This window comes from Filicampus tigris, chromosome 11, assembly GCF_054856515.1.
Source record: "Filicampus tigris isolate MCC_2025a chromosome 11, RoL_Ftig_1.0, whole genome shotgun sequence".
NCBI lineage: Eukaryota > Metazoa > Chordata > Actinopteri > Syngnathiformes > Syngnathidae > Filicampus > Filicampus tigris.
In genome coordinates this window covers 15,310,100-15,327,858 of record NC_141227.1, presented here as the reverse complement: position 1 = coordinate 15,327,858, position 17,759 = coordinate 15,310,100, and the positions used below count along the sequence as shown (strand labels likewise).

At 38.1% G+C, this 17,759-nt stretch overlaps 1 protein-coding gene across 3 annotated transcripts; it reads left to right on the top strand.

Annotated features, from left to right (window-relative positions):
* The first annotated feature begins 123 nt into the window (after positions 1 to 123).
* On the top strand, positions 124 to 4,204 carry LOC147139909 (otoraplin-like). Of its 3 annotated transcripts, XM_086045232.1 has the most exons (6): positions 156 to 195; positions 455 to 478; positions 2,220 to 2,279; positions 2,377 to 2,516; positions 2,611 to 2,721; positions 2,801 to 4,204. In XM_086045232.1, the coding sequence occupies exons 1-6, from the start codon at positions 159 to 161 to the stop codon at positions 2,822 to 2,824; spliced, it is 396 nt and encodes a 131-aa protein (XP_085901358.1). In that variant the 5' UTR covers positions 156 to 158; the 3' UTR covers positions 2,825 to 4,204. The 3 variants fall into 3 exon arrangements, with proteins under 3 accessions (XP_085901359.1, XP_085901358.1, XP_085901356.1); XM_086045233.1 differs by lacking the exon at positions 455 to 478 and having other exon boundaries at positions 124 to 195; XM_086045230.1 differs by lacking the exons at positions 156 to 195; positions 455 to 478 and having other exon boundaries at positions 1,650 to 2,279.
* The last annotated feature ends 13,555 nt before the right edge of the window (positions 4,205 to 17,759 follow it).

Here is a 17,759-nt window from a genome sequence, read left to right as displayed (position 1 = left end):
TGGTACACGGAGCAGCGCTTGCAGGCGGCTGGCTCCCGAATCATACGAAGAGTTTGTTAAGCACCGCCCGTTTCAGCTACCTTGGTTATTAACAGCGTGCGTACACTTGACAGCAGACGCCGCTTACTAGAGCTTTGCGTCAGCCAACGAGGACGTCGATGTTTGACACCAAGACTGACGAAAGTTTGCATTTAAGTATGAAATCACACAGTCAGAATTGTAAAGTTAAAGCTAACGCTTTGCAATAGTATTTTCAAACTACATTCAAATGGAAATGTTGTGTTTATTTTGGGGGGATTGGGGCAAATAGGCCGATAATGCCCAAAAATGTTGACGAATGTTTTAAAAAGCACGTAATACATATGTGTATTATTTTTTTAGTCTTATTCAGTATTACAATTATCATATGGGCTATATTACTGCATTTTTTAAAATGACGACTTTTTCCTACCAGTTGAATGGATTATCCAAGCAATGGGTCAGTATGGTTCCAAACATCAATAGTTGTCTTCATTATCTGGAATAATATAATTATATTATAGTGTAATAGCAGTACAGTGCTGTATTTATTATTTTATTAGCGTGACGTTGACAATGGCAACAACGGCGCCATCTAGTGCTTTAGAGAAAATATTCAGAGATGGACAATATTTATCATGAAATTAATGTTTTGAATTTTCAACTCAAATTTTTTGAGCTGCTAAATAATTGTAGTTTAATTTCTGAGTTCATTTTAAAGAATCTTTATAAATAACAATTCGAAAATTGAATAAAATAAAATAGAAAGATTTCATTGTCACGATATGGTGCAGATAGAATGAAATTGGGGTGCAACTCCAAGTTTGTGTTTCACGAATAAATCCAAAATAAAGTAGAAAAATAAATAATATAAAAACTATACTAGCCATCCATCCATTATCCCTACTGTTTATTCAATCGTCGCTCATAGAAGGCCATGAGCAGCTTTTGGCAAATGTTCCTCAAGAAGTGAAACCACTGCTCTTCATTGTTGATGACTCTGGAGAAGTTTACAGACCAGGAGAGGTCAACAGAGGTTACGGTGCCCAGGTGGACCATCTCCAGAAGGGGGTCGAATATGTCCTGTGCATGTTGGACGAGTGGTTAGCATCTGCCAGTAATATGGGGTCCGGTTTCCTCTCACATTCCAAAAACATGCAAGTTAGGCTCATTGAACACTCATAGTTGTACTGATGCGTGAATGTGAGAGTGAATACCTGTTTGTCCGTATGTCCCTAACAATTGGCTAGCGGTCAGTCCATGGAGTAATGTCGCTTGCCCAAAGACAGATGGGACAGGCTCCAGCTCATCATGACCATAATGAGGATAAGTACAGAAAAGTCAATTGATGGATAAAATTAGTCATTTTTTAAACCATCACCTTTGAGTTGTTTGTTCCTTTAGAGGCCTCTGAGGACCCATAGTATGTTTACAGAGTATAAAAAATGAAGAGATGCAACACATGTTAAAACATTATGAGCATTTGTGGGTTGTTATGGGGTCTTGAAATAATTGACGATTGCATGCTGGATCGAGTAAATGCCCTTTGGAGGTGTACTAACCACAGCTGTAATAGAATATCCATCCCGTCATATTCTATACCGATTATTCTCATAGAGATGTTGCGTTTAACAAAGGTTGATGACCCCTGATTGAAAGTCTTCAGTGATGAACCTAACATGCATGTTTTAGATTGTGGGAGAAAGCCAGAGTACCAGTTTTTTTTTTAAAGTACAGGTAGAACATGCAAGCTCCACACACAAAGACCAGAGCCATGATTCGAAGCATGAATGTCAGAAATGAGGTGGATTTGCTAACCACTTGCCCACCGTATCCCGTTCCAGACAAACATAAGAAATATCTACAGCACTGTAAGCATTATACAAAATGGATGAATGGATTACACTTAATACATTGGCATTTATTTCATTATAAGAGTTGTATTATTGGCCATTTCACAGTTGTAGTCCACCAGTTTCCCATTGTTATGAACAGTGAGTGTAAATAGCCAACTCCCACTCGGGAGTTGATTGGTTAGGCTGCCTGTGATGTCAGGCCACAGCCCATGTTTTTTCTTTTTGAGTAGTTTCCTCTCAGATTTCTTCAAATATCCATGACTATGTGCACACATACGAGATTATTAAAAATGCGACATGTACTTGTGCTTGTACTCTGTGTGGGAATGCTGGACCACACGTCAGAAGCCGTCGTCATGGAAAAGCTAGCAGACGACAAGATTTGTGGCGATGCAGAGTGTTCGTGTAAGTAAATGTGTTTAATCCAATATTCCACTTCCCCCTCCCGTTTTGAACTCACAACTACTTCGCTTTCATTTTTCTTGTGATTTTTTCTATACAGACGTTCTCTCCATGGCCACGGCCTTGGACGACTTCATAGCACCAGATTGCAGATTCATCAACATCAAGAAGGGTCAGAAGGTTTACGTGTATTCTAAACTGGTGCCAGAGGAGGGCGGTGGAGTCTTCTGGTCTGGCAGTGTATGTCCAAAACAAACGCCACTGTGGATGAAATGTCACTGAGACTTAAAGGTGAAAGGTTTTAGTGAGGGTATGCTGGTGTGTTGACTGTTAGGTGTATAGTGACCGCTATGTGGACCAGATGGGCATTATCGGATACTTTCCAGCCCCTGTGGTGAAGGAGACACACACATTTAGAGAGGACACCGTCCAGATTCCAACAACGGTGTGTAAAATGAACAGACATGCTGTATGAATTTGTATGTTGTTCTAGTTGGTCTGCATTAACTTCTTTGTCATTGCAGAACATGGATTTCTTCTGTGCATAAGGTGGGCAGATGCTTCCTGTTTGCTTGTTTTAACAACCAGTACAGTAAAATAGATGGTTGTTTCTCCAGTGAATACTCAGATCATCTCGACTCTGCAAATGCCTAAAGCGGGGTTCACACATACTGCCAAGCAGGCCGAATTTTAGAATTTTTCCTCTATTCTGATAAAAGTCAGCAAAGGTTCGGCTCTCGGAGTGCTTATCATTTATGTGAGGGGTGTTAAAAGAAGAGAAGGCAAAAGTACTCGCACTCTGTACTTAAAGTGGAAATCAACCCAAACATATTTTTTTCAAGAATATGTTCTATGCAAGACCACTATTTGAAACAAAGCATTCTGATAAATATTGCGTTTGTGGAATAAGAGTTAATCCAGCCGATTTTAGCCATCTCTGAGGGCGGCCATTTTGTCGCTTCTGTCAACTGAAAATGACATGCCAACTGCTGAGGGCTCAGGTAACAACCAATCACGGCTGATCTGTTTCTTGAAGGTGAGCCATGATTCATCGTTACCTGAGCGCTGAGCATTTGTGATGTCATTTTCAGTCGACAGAATTGACAAAATGGCCACCGCCTGAGATGGCTAAAAACAGGTTGATTTTGCTGCTTAACTCATATTCCACAAAAGCAATATTAATCAGAATGCCGTGTTTCAACTACTGGGCCTGCTGGGAACACATTCTTGAAAAAAATGTGTTTGGGTTGATTTCTCCTTTGAGTAGAACTACAATAGGCTACTTGTTTAAAAAGTACTAATTTTGCTCCTTTATTGAAATAAAAGTACAGACTCTTAAAATGTACTTAAGTATGTGTGAAAAGCAGTTAGGACCCCGCTTAACATGATTCTGCTTGTCATTTATCCGTCACTTTGCTCAATACACCCCCTTTTTACATGTCAATCCCAATCACAACTCGTTTTATTTCAACTGATAATTGTGGCCTGCCATTTCCACTGTACAACATGATGATCTTCACTGTCACTGCAGTGTCAAAATCTTATTGGTTGTTTTGTCAATTGATCTGCAATGCATATCATGGAATTGTGATGTTTTCCTTAATAGTAGCAAAGATGCTCTTTTGAAATACAGACAACACGAGGCACACCGACACGATCATTTGAGATCTAGTGTAAACACAGTCATGTGTTTGTTATGCTATCCAAACAGCTTTTTGTATGACGCAGTGCAGTTCTACTCGCTGTAAAGAACCACAATGAGAATACTGGTAAATTATCATCAACAGTGTACATCAAAATGTAAAATTATTTCCTGTATAAAGGCAAATTTAAAATAAATGAAGCGCTTATTAGATGTTACGGATCTGCTTACTGTGTCTGCTGTGCCATTGTTCTATATTACTGGAATAAAAACTGGAAGATGTTTAGACTTGTCTTTTTGTTGGCTTTTTCCAAACAGTTACTATTGGGTCCTTGTCAGATGGAATATAGGAACACTGAGATGAAACCCAACTATCAAGTACAGTATAACATAGTTGAGACATATCGGAGCTATTAAGGCTCGATGGATGATTTGCTTTGATTGCTTTCACCATCATCATCATGCATTCTTTCCGCCTCACATCACCCACACAGATGCACATGAAGGATCTCAACAAATGTCAGCCTCTGCATAACAGAAAGCTACAAGAAGACATTGATTTAGCTTCAGATCTGCTATTTCACGTATTGATTTGAAGTGACAACACAAACTTTTAATTTGTTTATTTAATTTATCACTTGAGGGAATTAGTGCAGCCACACGTTAGTTCTAGTCAATACAAATTTGCTAAACATGTTGACATTTACCACCAAAAAAAACAGCATTGAGAAAAGCAGCCAAGTGATTAAAAACAAATGGCAGTGTACACATAGCCACACTACTGTTACTTTAAAGGGTTGCCGTGGTGACGGGATAAGAGTTTTGGGGGTGATTGATTGTTCAAGGAGCAGCTGCCAAAAGCAGACACACGCACAACAGAGCACACAAGCTGCTGTTTTTTTTCAAGTTTTTCCATCCCTGTGTCACACCCACACGCTTGCAAACAGGAAGCCCCCTTGGCACCCTGCGGAGCTGTGAAATCGTCAACCGCCTCAGAGCAGCTGAGGGTGCCATTTTAGACATGGGGAAACATCCTTCAATGGCCGATGCATGGTTGATTTGCGGGTTGGAATGCAAATACGGAAACTGAAAACAACAATGATGCTCAGAATAATAATCATGAGTTACAAAAATAGCGAGCACAATAAAAGGATTTATAGAAGGACATATATATATATATATATATATATATATATATATATATATATATATATATATATATATGGATCCCAATACTTGGGTTGCGATCGGATACGTACTGCGTTACTTAAATATTATAAAAATATTGATTTAAAAAACAGGCATGTGTTTCCAAAGTTTTAACTTAAGTGCTATTTGACATTTATTCAAGTGTCACGATTGAAAAGTGCATAAAAAGTGGCGACCACCATGTAAGGGCACCAGAATTTGAATTTTAAACATAAATGTCACACCTGATTGCTCAAGATGTGGCGCGGTTTGACTACGGCGCCTGAAATTGCAGGCATAGTTCTGCTGATTACATTAAGTTGCACATTATCCAATGTCATCAACCTAGCAAGGATTAAAAACATATTTCAGTAACCTTGACAATGAGAAAGCCAAGTAAAAAAAGGGAAAAGATAAAAGGAATGAATGGAGAAAAGTGAGTGTGAGATTGTATTTTATTCTATCCCAGTACATAAAATACAGATTTGGATACAGTTCTTAGTGGAAGGAGGGGAGTGAGGATGTGAGCACATATAAATCAATGCTTCTTTGTGTCACAGAAAAATAGGTGGAATCACACTAGCCCTCGCAATTACATGACTCACACAGTCACACTCGCATGTGCACGTCCACACAGATATGCTTCAGAGAAGAAGAGAGCGCGAGATGGGGAAAGTTAATGCCGAAGCTGCACTTTATCCTAACTAATGAAAGCTTTTGTGACTTTGAAGCCAATCGAAGCTGAAATTGACAAATGCAACTTGAAAGGCAGCAATAAAGGTGATAAGGACAAACCCAACTCAATCCCTTAGAGGATTTTCTACTCTGTGAATGACTGATGGATTGATTGAGTTCAAATGAGCCCTGACGTAGAATTTTGTGACCCTCAGAGAAAACAGACTGCCTCATTTGAGCACCTTGAAGATGCTGTTGAAGAATCTCACGATGTGCCCTTGTTTGTAAACACAGTCATTGGCCTACATCATTTCAGAGGATATCAAATGGTTTTTTCCCGCCGTGAAAACATTGTTGTTATTGCTACTATTTCACTGAGTCATCTGAGGTCTAGGGACAAATATGATGTGCTTACAATGGTTGACCGCTCCGATACTATGGTCTGTTTCCTCTGTTTTCCCCTAAAGATTTTGTTTTTAAAACATCAAAACTTGCATTTCGCCAGGATAGGGTCGGGTCTCTCTCTCTGTCTCTCTCTCTTTCTCTCTCTCTCTCTCTCTCTCTCTCTCTCTCTCTCTCTCTTTATATATATATATACTGGCTTAACTGTTAATTTGCCAACATAAAGACGACGGGAGAAGCTAACATGCTAACAGTTGGTATACTAATATATAGCAGAACCTGAGTGGAATAGCGCAACCTGAAAGCTAGCTTGATAAAGACATTATATCTTACTTGAGTACTGTAGTGTTTCTAGCAAGAACTGCTAAAATGCTAACATCCCAATAGTTAATTTGGTAAAATACGTCAAGATACCATGAGAGGAAGAGGAAGTGCTAAGGTATATCAATCAGATACCATGAGAAGAAGAGGAAGTGCTAAGGTATATCAATCAGGGCTTCATGGGTTGCTCTGTTGTCATAAGAATAAGAATAAGAATAAGAATGCCTTTATTGATCCCACAGTGGGGAAATTTTCGTTGTTACAGTAGCAAGGATATAGGTCACACAGGGGCGGCGGCATAATGTGGCCATTAATGTATAACATTGACGGCAAACATTTAGAATCAAACCTATGTAGATATACAGATATACAGTCAAGTTGTATTTCTAATAAAAATTGATAAAATGCTGGACTGCGAACAAATAACAGCATGGCAGCAATCTAGAGAAAGCATAAGTTGACTGAAAAGGACTTTACACCCTGCGCTGTAGTTACATGCTATTTCAAAACGGCAACTGTCCATTTTTTAGTAGAAGAAGGTAGCAACGTAAGCAGGGAAAGTGCTAAAACATACAATAAGGATCGGCCAGTAGTCATGTTAGAATTGATAAAATGATGACATGCTGACACTGTCAGTTGGTAACAAGTTACCGCTTCCTTTCTTCCATTTTTAAGGCACATGTCCATCACAAACCCTCATAGGTCCTGTCTTCTGATGTTTTAGTTTATGGAGAGGGGTTTAGCAACAGCTTGTGAATAGACCCACAAGTGTTTGTCATGACAACCAATTAGCCATTACAAAAGCAGTCAGGGTAAGTGAGGCCATTAGGTACTGAAACAAAATGGAGTTGTTGTTACTGCGTTTTTCTCTTCACATCCAAACTTGTGGCAAAGTGATCCTGAATTTATTTTTTTAAAAAAAAAGGATCTATGACATACTATGACCTGTGTAGCACTTTCATGCATTTATATTTGGACATTTGCTGAATTACATAAGAAATGAAAATGAATAAATAAAAAACATACAAATTAGACCAGAAATTAATTAAAATGAATATTGCATATTAATAATTCTTTAATGATATATTTTTTACCCCTATATGAGCCATTTTAATGGCGATTAAATGCTTATTAAAGGCACAAAAGATGAGTGTGCTGGAGCGTGTGTGACTACTTTATTTCTTCACATACTCTTTTATATTTATATTTTACAACACTGTCCCATTTAACTCTAATGCCCTTTTCTGTAGGGTTGGTGTAGCAGCATGCGGCTTATCACTCTCCCCATCTTGCAATCATCACACTAAAAAGAAAACTTTAGGTGTATCTCATGTGTTTATGTTGGTAAAACACAACACACAAAAAACACATTCGTATACAAGAGGCCTTTTGTTTTTATTGTTATGTATGACCACATGTAAATCTACACCACACTGTGTGAACGCTGCTCAGGTGTCCCCGAGCGGTTTGGTGCTTCGCTTCATCTTTGGTCCGTTTTATAGACAAGGCAGTTTTGTTAAGCTTAATGGTGCTTGTATTGATTGGCTAGGATATCCTCACAACCTGCCAGGGCCAAATGAGCAATGAGATCCTCCAATGAGGACCTCTAAATGCTTTCCAGCTCCTTTTTATTGACCTGTCTGGAATAGTCCATGCAGGGTTTTATTTACACGCTTTGCCCGCAGCCTGTTTTTACAATGCTTTGTGACGGTGGCATACATGCGAGCATTGTCTGTTTTTCTCTGCTTGCTCGATTGGTTGTAACGCAGCAATGGAGGCTTGTGAAGTAATGGAAGCATATGCAAATGAACTTTCCTATGTTAGTCATGAGCTCTAATCGAATAGAATGGCAGGCTTAGCACTCATCTGCTGTCCAGTCAGTGTACTGTAGCTCTTGAGCCCTAAAGAGACTGTGACCTTTCTATAATACCACCAAGTTGGATCAGGTGACGCCCGTTCTCACATCTGTGCTTCGACTCTGATGGAAATGCATTGTGCTACATGAACTGTACCAATATGCATACGCATTGTATGCATATGCATTTGTAATGATTTCTTAGAAAACACATAGTACAGGGCTCCAATGATAAGAAACAAACACAAAAAAGTCTGAGGAATAAAGGGATTTTTTTTTTAACCTCTAATTTTCTTAAAATATTTTAAGTGTAATGTGACATTCATTTGAGAGAAAAACATATTTATAGGACACGCATTAAGAAGCATTTTTGTGAAAAATTTAATATCATGACTAAACAAAACTTAAGAAAAACCTTTTGACAATAGTCATATTAATTTCAGAAAAATAAATAAATGAAGAAATACTTTGACAAGCAAAAAAACATAACTGTTACGAGAATGAAATCGCAATATAGTATTACAAGATTAAATGTAAATTTTAACAATAAAAATTTGCAAAGTCAAACCTGTAAATTACAATAATATCATTGGAATATTGTGAGAATAAAATTGGGTGCTTATGAGGGAAAGACTAAATGTCACAGTAAGTAGTGAAGTTAATTTACTACAATAAAATAATAATGTTTTGTGAAGTCCTACTTGTGAGACGTGTGTGCGCCTTATCCAAAAAGCTACAGCATTTTGAAGAAGCATTTGTTTTTTTTCATTTGGTTTTTGAAACATCCAATCAAAGTAATCTATTCAGAATACTGTGCTCCTAACTGAACACATATTTGGAGGCTGTGCATCAATAGAAAAGTAAATGAGTGTAGACCAGCACGTTGCCCAGCAACCACGCTTGCATGCTAGCATCATGCAATCAAATAAAAACAAATAATTCAAATTGTGACGCACGGTGATAATATGTAGACTCTAGTTGTTATGTCATCATGTTTTCAAACTTCAAGCCCCAATCAGGATGCGGAAATGCTCCTTGCAGGTAAAAAAAAAAAAAAAAAAAGTCAGCTGGCGCTGTTTTTCATTATGATATCATGTCAACTTTTGGCAAACGGTGTAATCGACAGTTGTGCAGTAAGTGAGCGAATATAGGCCAGGTGTGCCACCCGCTCCTAGGTGATTGCCGCACTTGCAGCTTGTGTGTTTGGAATGGCTTTCTTGCTTTTGTCACTTAGCTCAGCCCAAAACACATTACTAGGTAACAAGAAATCTCCTTTTTTTGGTTTTGTGTAAACATATGTATAAAAAAATAATACACAGTACAACCAGGTTTAGTACTTCCCAACACTTTAGAAATTGGCAACTTGACAAACAAGAAATGGAAAGTGAGGCCATCCTAGTTTTATTAAAACGTTAGGGTTGTGTTGCCTCTAACTTGAGAAGCAGTATTATGCACTGCACTTATTGTACAGTGATTTTAAAATAGTTACTTAGGTTTGTTTTTTTCTGTACAATACTTACCGTGATGTGTGTTTTTTTTTTTTTTAATATTGCACCCAAGTAAAACACAATATGTAACGAAAAGTAAAGCTACTACTAAAACAAATAAAAACTTAACTATAATGAAGCACTTTCAGAAAAAATATATGTACAAAAACTAACGAACCTGCTCTGAAAAATAAACAACTGACGGCATTTGACAGGGAATGTTCTCATTTTAGGCTCGCTCCACCCAGAGTGCATGCAAACCATGAAGGTATGTAAGGTTGATGGGAGGATCTGCATGTGCAGCTAAAAAAGTGCACAGCTGTGCGCCTTATCTGACCTAAGCACATGGGAGAATATGCTTCTAGGAGAAGGAAGTTGTACTAAAATGACGTCAGAATTTTAAAGGTTCTGCACAGCATCTTCTGAAAGTTCATATTTTGGGACATAAATGCACACAGCATATGACTAATTACCCGTTGCCCTGCGAAGCCAATGAAAAATGGCTATTGTTTGCCTTCTTAATGGACTGTGCTCTTCAGAGTACAAGGCAGCACTGGAGAGCGGCTTGGTAATGTCCGAGGTAGCATTACCATTAGCAGTAATGTCCTAATGGAAAGAACACAGGAGGACACGAGGCAGGCTCATGCTTGTGCTCTTTTCCGTCCTCATTGGACCCACCGTCATCACATCTAGTCAAGGTCTTCCGACCAGACCGCAGATGCAGAGCCGAGCAAAGAGCCCATTTTCATACTGATTACCGCCCGTCGTGCGTCAAAGGTCACGTTGTCGTCAGAGTCCTCGCTGTAAGGCATTCACAAAGGCGACGTCAAACTCGCAGTCAGATAATTACCCCCACCCTGAGTTTAGATGGGGGATGAGTTTGGCTCTTAGGAGGCTTGATTTACAAAATGAATGTACCATTAATCAATTTTATGTAAATAAATTTGGAGTTTTATGAATTAAAAATATAAAACATTGTCATATTATGAGTGAGTACGGTAAATACTCCGAGCAATATGATGTAAATGAAGTGATTAAAGTAAATTAAAGTACTCTTACGAGAATAAAGACACGTTTCCATTTGAAAAATTACTACTATTGTAAAAATCGTATTGAATGAAGTCCTATTTTTAGAACTTGTAGTCAAATAAAGATTATTATATTTTTATGAGGAAAAAACATGTTGAAATTACTAAGATTATAATCATAAAGTCATTTTGTTGTGACGAAAATATATATATCGATATCATAAGGTTAAAAATCTTTATCAGGCGAATTAAATTGTATTCTTGAAAAAAACAACAACTATTAAGCTGACAAAAACAAAACCATACTTTTCAGGAGAAAAAAACCACTCAAATGTTACCAGGTAAAAAATTCTAATATTGGGGAATAATCATATTTTGAAATGTTACAAGGTTAAAAATACTGATTAAGTGAATAAAGTTATATTTTTACGCAAGAAACAAATGCTTGATTGTTTTTTTCATTTTTTTCTCTTACTAGAACAAAGTAATATATTATGGGTTGAAAAAATATTACAAGCTTGAAAGTACTAATGCTAGAAGCATAACGTCTGGTTACTATGAAAAAAAAGTTCTATATTAATACAACAAGTATGTAAATAAGCTCACAATATAAAAATGTGTAACTTACAATTACATTATATATGTATATAATGTTATAAAAATAATAGAAAATCACTTATGAGAGTAGTTGTCTTTTGTTTTATGTTTCTGTCTTCTTTTTTATTTCCACAAGTTAAAAGAATAAAATTCATTTAATCCAATGCAACAAAAAGTCAATTTTTTAATGAGAAAAAAACCACAAAATCTTACCAGAATAGATTTTTTAATTTTTCTTTTTTTATTTATAAAATGAAGTCATATTCACTTTAGGTGGGTAACATTGACAACAATTTCATGGACTCTTGAACACAAAGTGGGGTAGATTAGCTCTGCTGGTCCATTTTTATAAACTAATTTTCTTATCCAAAATATTTTCAAGTGTATTTTGGAGGTGTGTGATTGTGGCCTGCGACAATTACACCACCACAGTCAAACACAGCGAACGGCGACCAACTTTTTCCGAGTGCCAGCTGATGCGGCTGATTACCGTTCTGACAAACCAAGCACCATTACGTGACTCAAACGGCTACCACTCGCTGCGATTTGTTCCCACCTTAGAATCAAGGTCAAAACACATTTAACAAACTAGCAATTTGCAGGTAATACACCGAGCAACCAAATGATAACAGCATGACGCTTTAATGTACATTATTTCTCATGTACCAAACAGTATTTAGCATTGGGTGTTATTCAGCGCTATCAAATATGCATGTCTTTTAATCGCCCCCTATGTTACTCATCCATTAGGCCGCACAGAATGCTCACCTTGAAAATAAGCAACGCACAGAGGGAATTAATCATCCTGATTATGCATAATCGGAGTCGTGCACGCTTGTTTTTCTCTTCCAATTAAAGTGGATTTGCTTGTGGAGTAGGCTTTCAATAACAAAGCAGGTGGCAGCAGCCAGTCACGCTTCTGCGACTCTTAGCGCAGGTGAGTGGCTTGCTCTGACACAGAAGCTTCAAAGAAATTGTATGTTTTTTTTTTTCACCCTGTATTGATGCTGAGCTTCAGCATGTATTGTCTCATTTGTATTAGTTGTGATTCTCACACTAATCCTGTTTTTCTCCAAAAACAAATGTATTCATGCAAATATATTTGTGTCAGCTGTAGTGTTGATAATTGCTTATTTTAATAAACTGTACGGACTATCATCCCAAAACAATTTGATATAATTTCAAACTATCTTACAAGATTATCCTGAAAAAGAAATGGTTTACTGATTATTTGAGTTAGAAAAAAATGCACCTTAAGTGCATTACATGTGCATTTACATGCGCATGTGGCAAAAATAGTCTGTAACTTCCACCAACAACCCAGGTTAAAATTTGCTCTTCTGATTGGAGGAAGGGGTCGTCCCTTAGAGCCGATGATCCGTCACATCAAAGTACTTTTCTTTCGTGGCCTATAAACACCCAACACAGTGCAAAATAATTCCCGCAAATAGTGGTGGTCGACTACACAGTAAATTAACAAGTTTTTTAAATAGATTGGATAGACTGGTCCACCTTCTGATTGGACTGACGATAGATTTTCATTTTTTTTAAACCCGCTGATTGGTGATCGACTCCAAAATCCAGATGATGCTTGTGAAAACAGAAAACTAGGACAATGAAAATAAACTAGGCGATGACTATAACCACGGGTGGCTTGCCACATTGTGAGCAGACTTCATAAAAACACGGTTTCTAGGTTAACTGGCACCCTGCTGAGGGAAAAGTCACTCTGCCACAGTAGTGTAATTGTGAAAATAAAAGCCAACCTGAATTACCTGTTTTCTGACCACAGGAAAGAACACAGTTTTTGTCCCGTGCGGGTTATGAAAACAGCAACTACATAAGCAATTTACTTCAACAGAATGGGCTTATTCATGTTCAACACCATTTTACAGTCTAATGTGAAAGTAATAGATGTAATCTAAAGGAACACATTTTCCTTCAATACTGAAGGCAATCAATCATAAACCATTTTAATAGCCACATCGCCTGATTTGAAAGATTCAAAGGCGAGATATATTGTGGCAGGTAAATAACACCAGCGCCAAGATGAAGTCTGCTATTATTATTTTTTTTATATCTGCCATCTTATCTTACGGAGGCACACACCCGATGAAGCTCGGCACACAGAGAGAGAATCAACCTCCCTGGTCCATCATGTCGAGTCAGTGTGCAAAGTACCCATAATGCCTCTCTCACTGAAAAAACATTCATGAGAAGTTGTCACTTAATGGAACTGTAGCGAATGGAGCTTCCTCGAAATGCACATACATTGTTATGCCATTTCCCCCCCACTACTTATAACAGTTTTCATGTGCCTCATTTCTGGAACACGATTCAGTCAAAATACTCCCAAACCACTCTCTCTGAACAGCCAGGTGGTTTAATGTGGCTTTCCCGTCCCTTCCCATCTCACTTTGGGGCGAGAGATGCCGAGAGAAAAATTAATGGGTAACATTTCCATAACTATTTTAATGAACTCTGTTTCGCAATGAAGAGATAGCACTTAAAATTTCTTTTAAATGTGGTAGGCAGTAATAAGCTTTACTACAGCCACTAAACATCACAGACTGGTTCTGGTACTCGCTGACATGTTCCAGTACCACACTGTGAGCGTGTAGCTGAAAATATCACCTTGCTGTTTTGAGTCATGTTTCCAGCATTCTGCGTGTCCACTATTTTTGGGCAGCAGATCGCTGGAGTTGACAGCCTGCACCGGTACAGTGACAGTTATGTCAATAGTTCAGTTCCACTGTGAAGTAGCGTATGACCCTTTGCACGATTTCCCACTCAAAAGGTTAATTGATGACTCAAATGGATTTTGAGCCGTGGAAGGAAAGATATGAGGAGCTGTTATTGTGAAATCCACATTTCCAGTTATGCTCAGGATTGATTATTGGTCAAATATCAGTCTGTATGTAGTGTCATCCTTTTCCGTGTGATCTCAATGAAAAATCCGAAGCAATTAAAGGCAGCAAGAAGCGCTCCCTGAAGCCTTAGGCATGTATGAAAAATTAAAGGAGCTTTCTTTCCAGTGGCCAATACTATATGTCCTAATTGCTTTTTGCATCCATAAAGTTGAACAGTCAATTGTGCATTGTGTTTTTGTGTAGAGCTAAGTTTGGTTTATTGTTGTTGTTGGGCAGATTTTTAATGACCCACCCAATCCCCCCGTAGTACACCTACATTATGAAAACAATATATACAGTAAAATAAATTATCTTTGTATCAGTAGTTTCAATAGTAGTTACTTTTTCCACATTTTTCCGGATTGGTTTTTGAGTATACAATGAAAGGCAAACAAGAGTATTATGTCTTTTTCAATTAAAAAAAATGATGACATGATAATGCAGTTTGGCTGTAAAGAAAATCAATTTGGGAGTGATTTCTAAATGTCAATAAATGCATCAATGTAAGGAGAGAAACGTTTGTCCCATTTTGCCTAAATGTGACGGTGTTGCTATACCTCACCTTTCATGAAATCACTTTTTCAGTCAGTGACAATCAGTATTCCTCCCCACCGTGTCATGCTGACTTCACACCTTCCATTGTATGAAGCAGACATCATCATCTTTGAGATGAAAAGGATGAAGCTCCCATGCAGACACACCACTCGCAACATAAATTATTTGTGTGGCATCCTTCCACTAGGAACCTCTGCAACGTTCCCTTATAGAATGCATGATTTGGAGGATCTCTTTGAAGCACACCTCTGGTGTGAACTGAAGGAGAGATGCTAGCTCGTTTGTCCAAGCTAAACAAATAATCTCTCCGCCGCAGAGTGGCGGTCGTGTGGGAGGAAACCTCCGGGGAGGCTGCAAACGGTGATTAGTAAACAGTCTGCACTTATAGAAAACACATTGTTTTTCCTTGAGCTGTTTCATACAACTTGGGGATGTTATGTAACGTGACAGCAGTCGTTAGGATGATAGATTAGTGTTATTTTAACTGCACGTGGATATATGCGCCTCACAGAAATGGGGTATTCCTCCATTTACAAAGAATGTACTCCTGTGTCGAATGCTTACCTCTACCATAGTGAGTCAAATAGCAGCAGGTGGAGCATTTTAATGAGAAGGCTTCTTTCTATTCTTCTTTCTTTTTTTTTAACAACCTGCTGCCCACACCCAATTATACTCCATTCCGACTGTTCCTCCATTCCAACCTAGAAGGTCAGACTGGTTAGAATGGATGTCTACAATCTGTGAAACTTTAAACGAGGAGACATGAGCCCAGCAAAGAGTACAGTTTGCAGAAATTCAGCAGGAAGAAGAATGCGACAGGCTACGCAAAAATGTCCTTCGATCCATTTTCTATAGCGTTCGATCTCATCAGCTAACTTTGAGAGGTGTGGTCAACATTGGGCTAATTCCCAGCCAAACATAGGGCACATATTTACAAATTCACGCCTATGGACAATTTGGGCACTTCAATGAAGTTAACATGCTTGTTGGAATGTGGGAGAAAGCCGAGGTTCCTGGCGAGAACCATGCAAACTCCACACATGACTGGAGACAAGATTCTACGGCTGTTCGATTTTGCCTAATAAGAAAATCCCGATTATTTTCTCTCAAGCCCGATTTTACGATTACAATTACGATTTGTTTGTAAAATAAAAAATAATGAAAAATGAAGTATTTTGAATGTGTTAATTTTGCTTTCTTTGACCTCAAAATGTCAGTCAATCTAACTTAATACACACAGAACAATCCATTGGGATTAACAGTATTTTACTTAAACAATAGATTTCAGATCTGTTCTTAATTAAACCAATAATGAAAGAAGAAAGTGCATATACCATCTGAAATGAAATCATCAACATGGGAGAAGGTAGACAGTCAAGTCTGTAAACCAAAAGGTCTGTCAGCAAGTCATTTTGCCAACCAGCTAGTGACTAGCCTTTCACCTTTCTCCCTGGTCTTAATTAAATATAAATCAATGATTAGTGCAAAACTGTCACTCAATAATACAATGCACTGTCAAGCTTAAGTACGGATGCATATAGTCCGACTGGACCAGAGGTCCGTTGTAGAGGAGAAAAAAAAGGGACGACTTTCAGACGTTGAGTTACTTGCTCACGGGTTGTATTTTACATGCGGGGCACACACTACACTACAGATCTATTTTTGCCCAATTTATTAACTAAACGCTCATTTGCCTGAGCAAATAGCAGAATCGCTGGTAGCCATGGATGCTGTCGTTGTTTCAGACTTCGCGCTCGTGGGAGGATGCGAAAATGCAGACGCAGTGGCTTAGATACACCAAAAATTAAAAAAATCAAACGTGCCGATTTGAACGTTTTTAACATCGTTTTATCCAGAAAATTCGGTTACGTTTCAAAATCGCTTAATCGAGCAGCCCTACAAGATTCAAACCCTGAACCTTAGAGCTGTGAGGCAGGTGCTGTCCTATGCACAAATGCACATAATATCCATCTTTTTAACCGCTTATCCTCACAAGGGTCACGGGAGTGTGGGAGCCTACCCCAGTGGTCTGAATTTGATTTAAAAAAAAAAAAAAACCTCAAGGGAATTTATGAACATGAAACAATTCAGAATTTAGGGTGCCCCAAAAGTTATTATATACGTCTTCTACTAGCCTGCATCAAAAGGCCGTCAAACAGCTGCAGCTCATTCACAATGTTGCAGTTGGCGTTCTGACCAGAACAAATAGATCATAACATATAACTCGAGTCCTAAAGGCTTTACAGTGTCTCTCAGTCAGCTGTAGAATAGATTTTAAAATTGTGCTACTGGTCTATAAATCACCGAATATTTTGGGACCTGTATACATTAAAAAATGGTTATTGAATATAGACTCAGGAGGGCTCGGAGATCTGCAATTGACTTGGGTCAATTGGTGGAGCCCAGAGTTCAAATCAAACATGGTGAAGCAGCATTTAGATGTTATGTTGCACCCAAATGCAATAAGATACTAACATAACTTAAGTTTGCCCCAAGTGTAAATGCTAATAAAAAATATGCTCTTTTCCCATACCTATATGATTAAGGTCTTTCAAAGCATTTTCAAAATCATTTTCTCCAAAATCTTGTGCTTGCACTCCATGTACTTTTAGTATTTTAATAAGCTACTGTTGATTTCTTCGCGTTGCTTTAAATGTTGTCAACTGTTTTGTTCGTAAATGCTTTTAAATGCTGTACTTTTAATTATGTGAAGCATACTGAGTTACCTTGTGCATGAAATGCGCTAAGATGCTTTGCCTGTATGCTGTAAGTAATTCGTTACAGGACCCTAGCTTGAGAATCACATTACATTGTGCATGTGTAC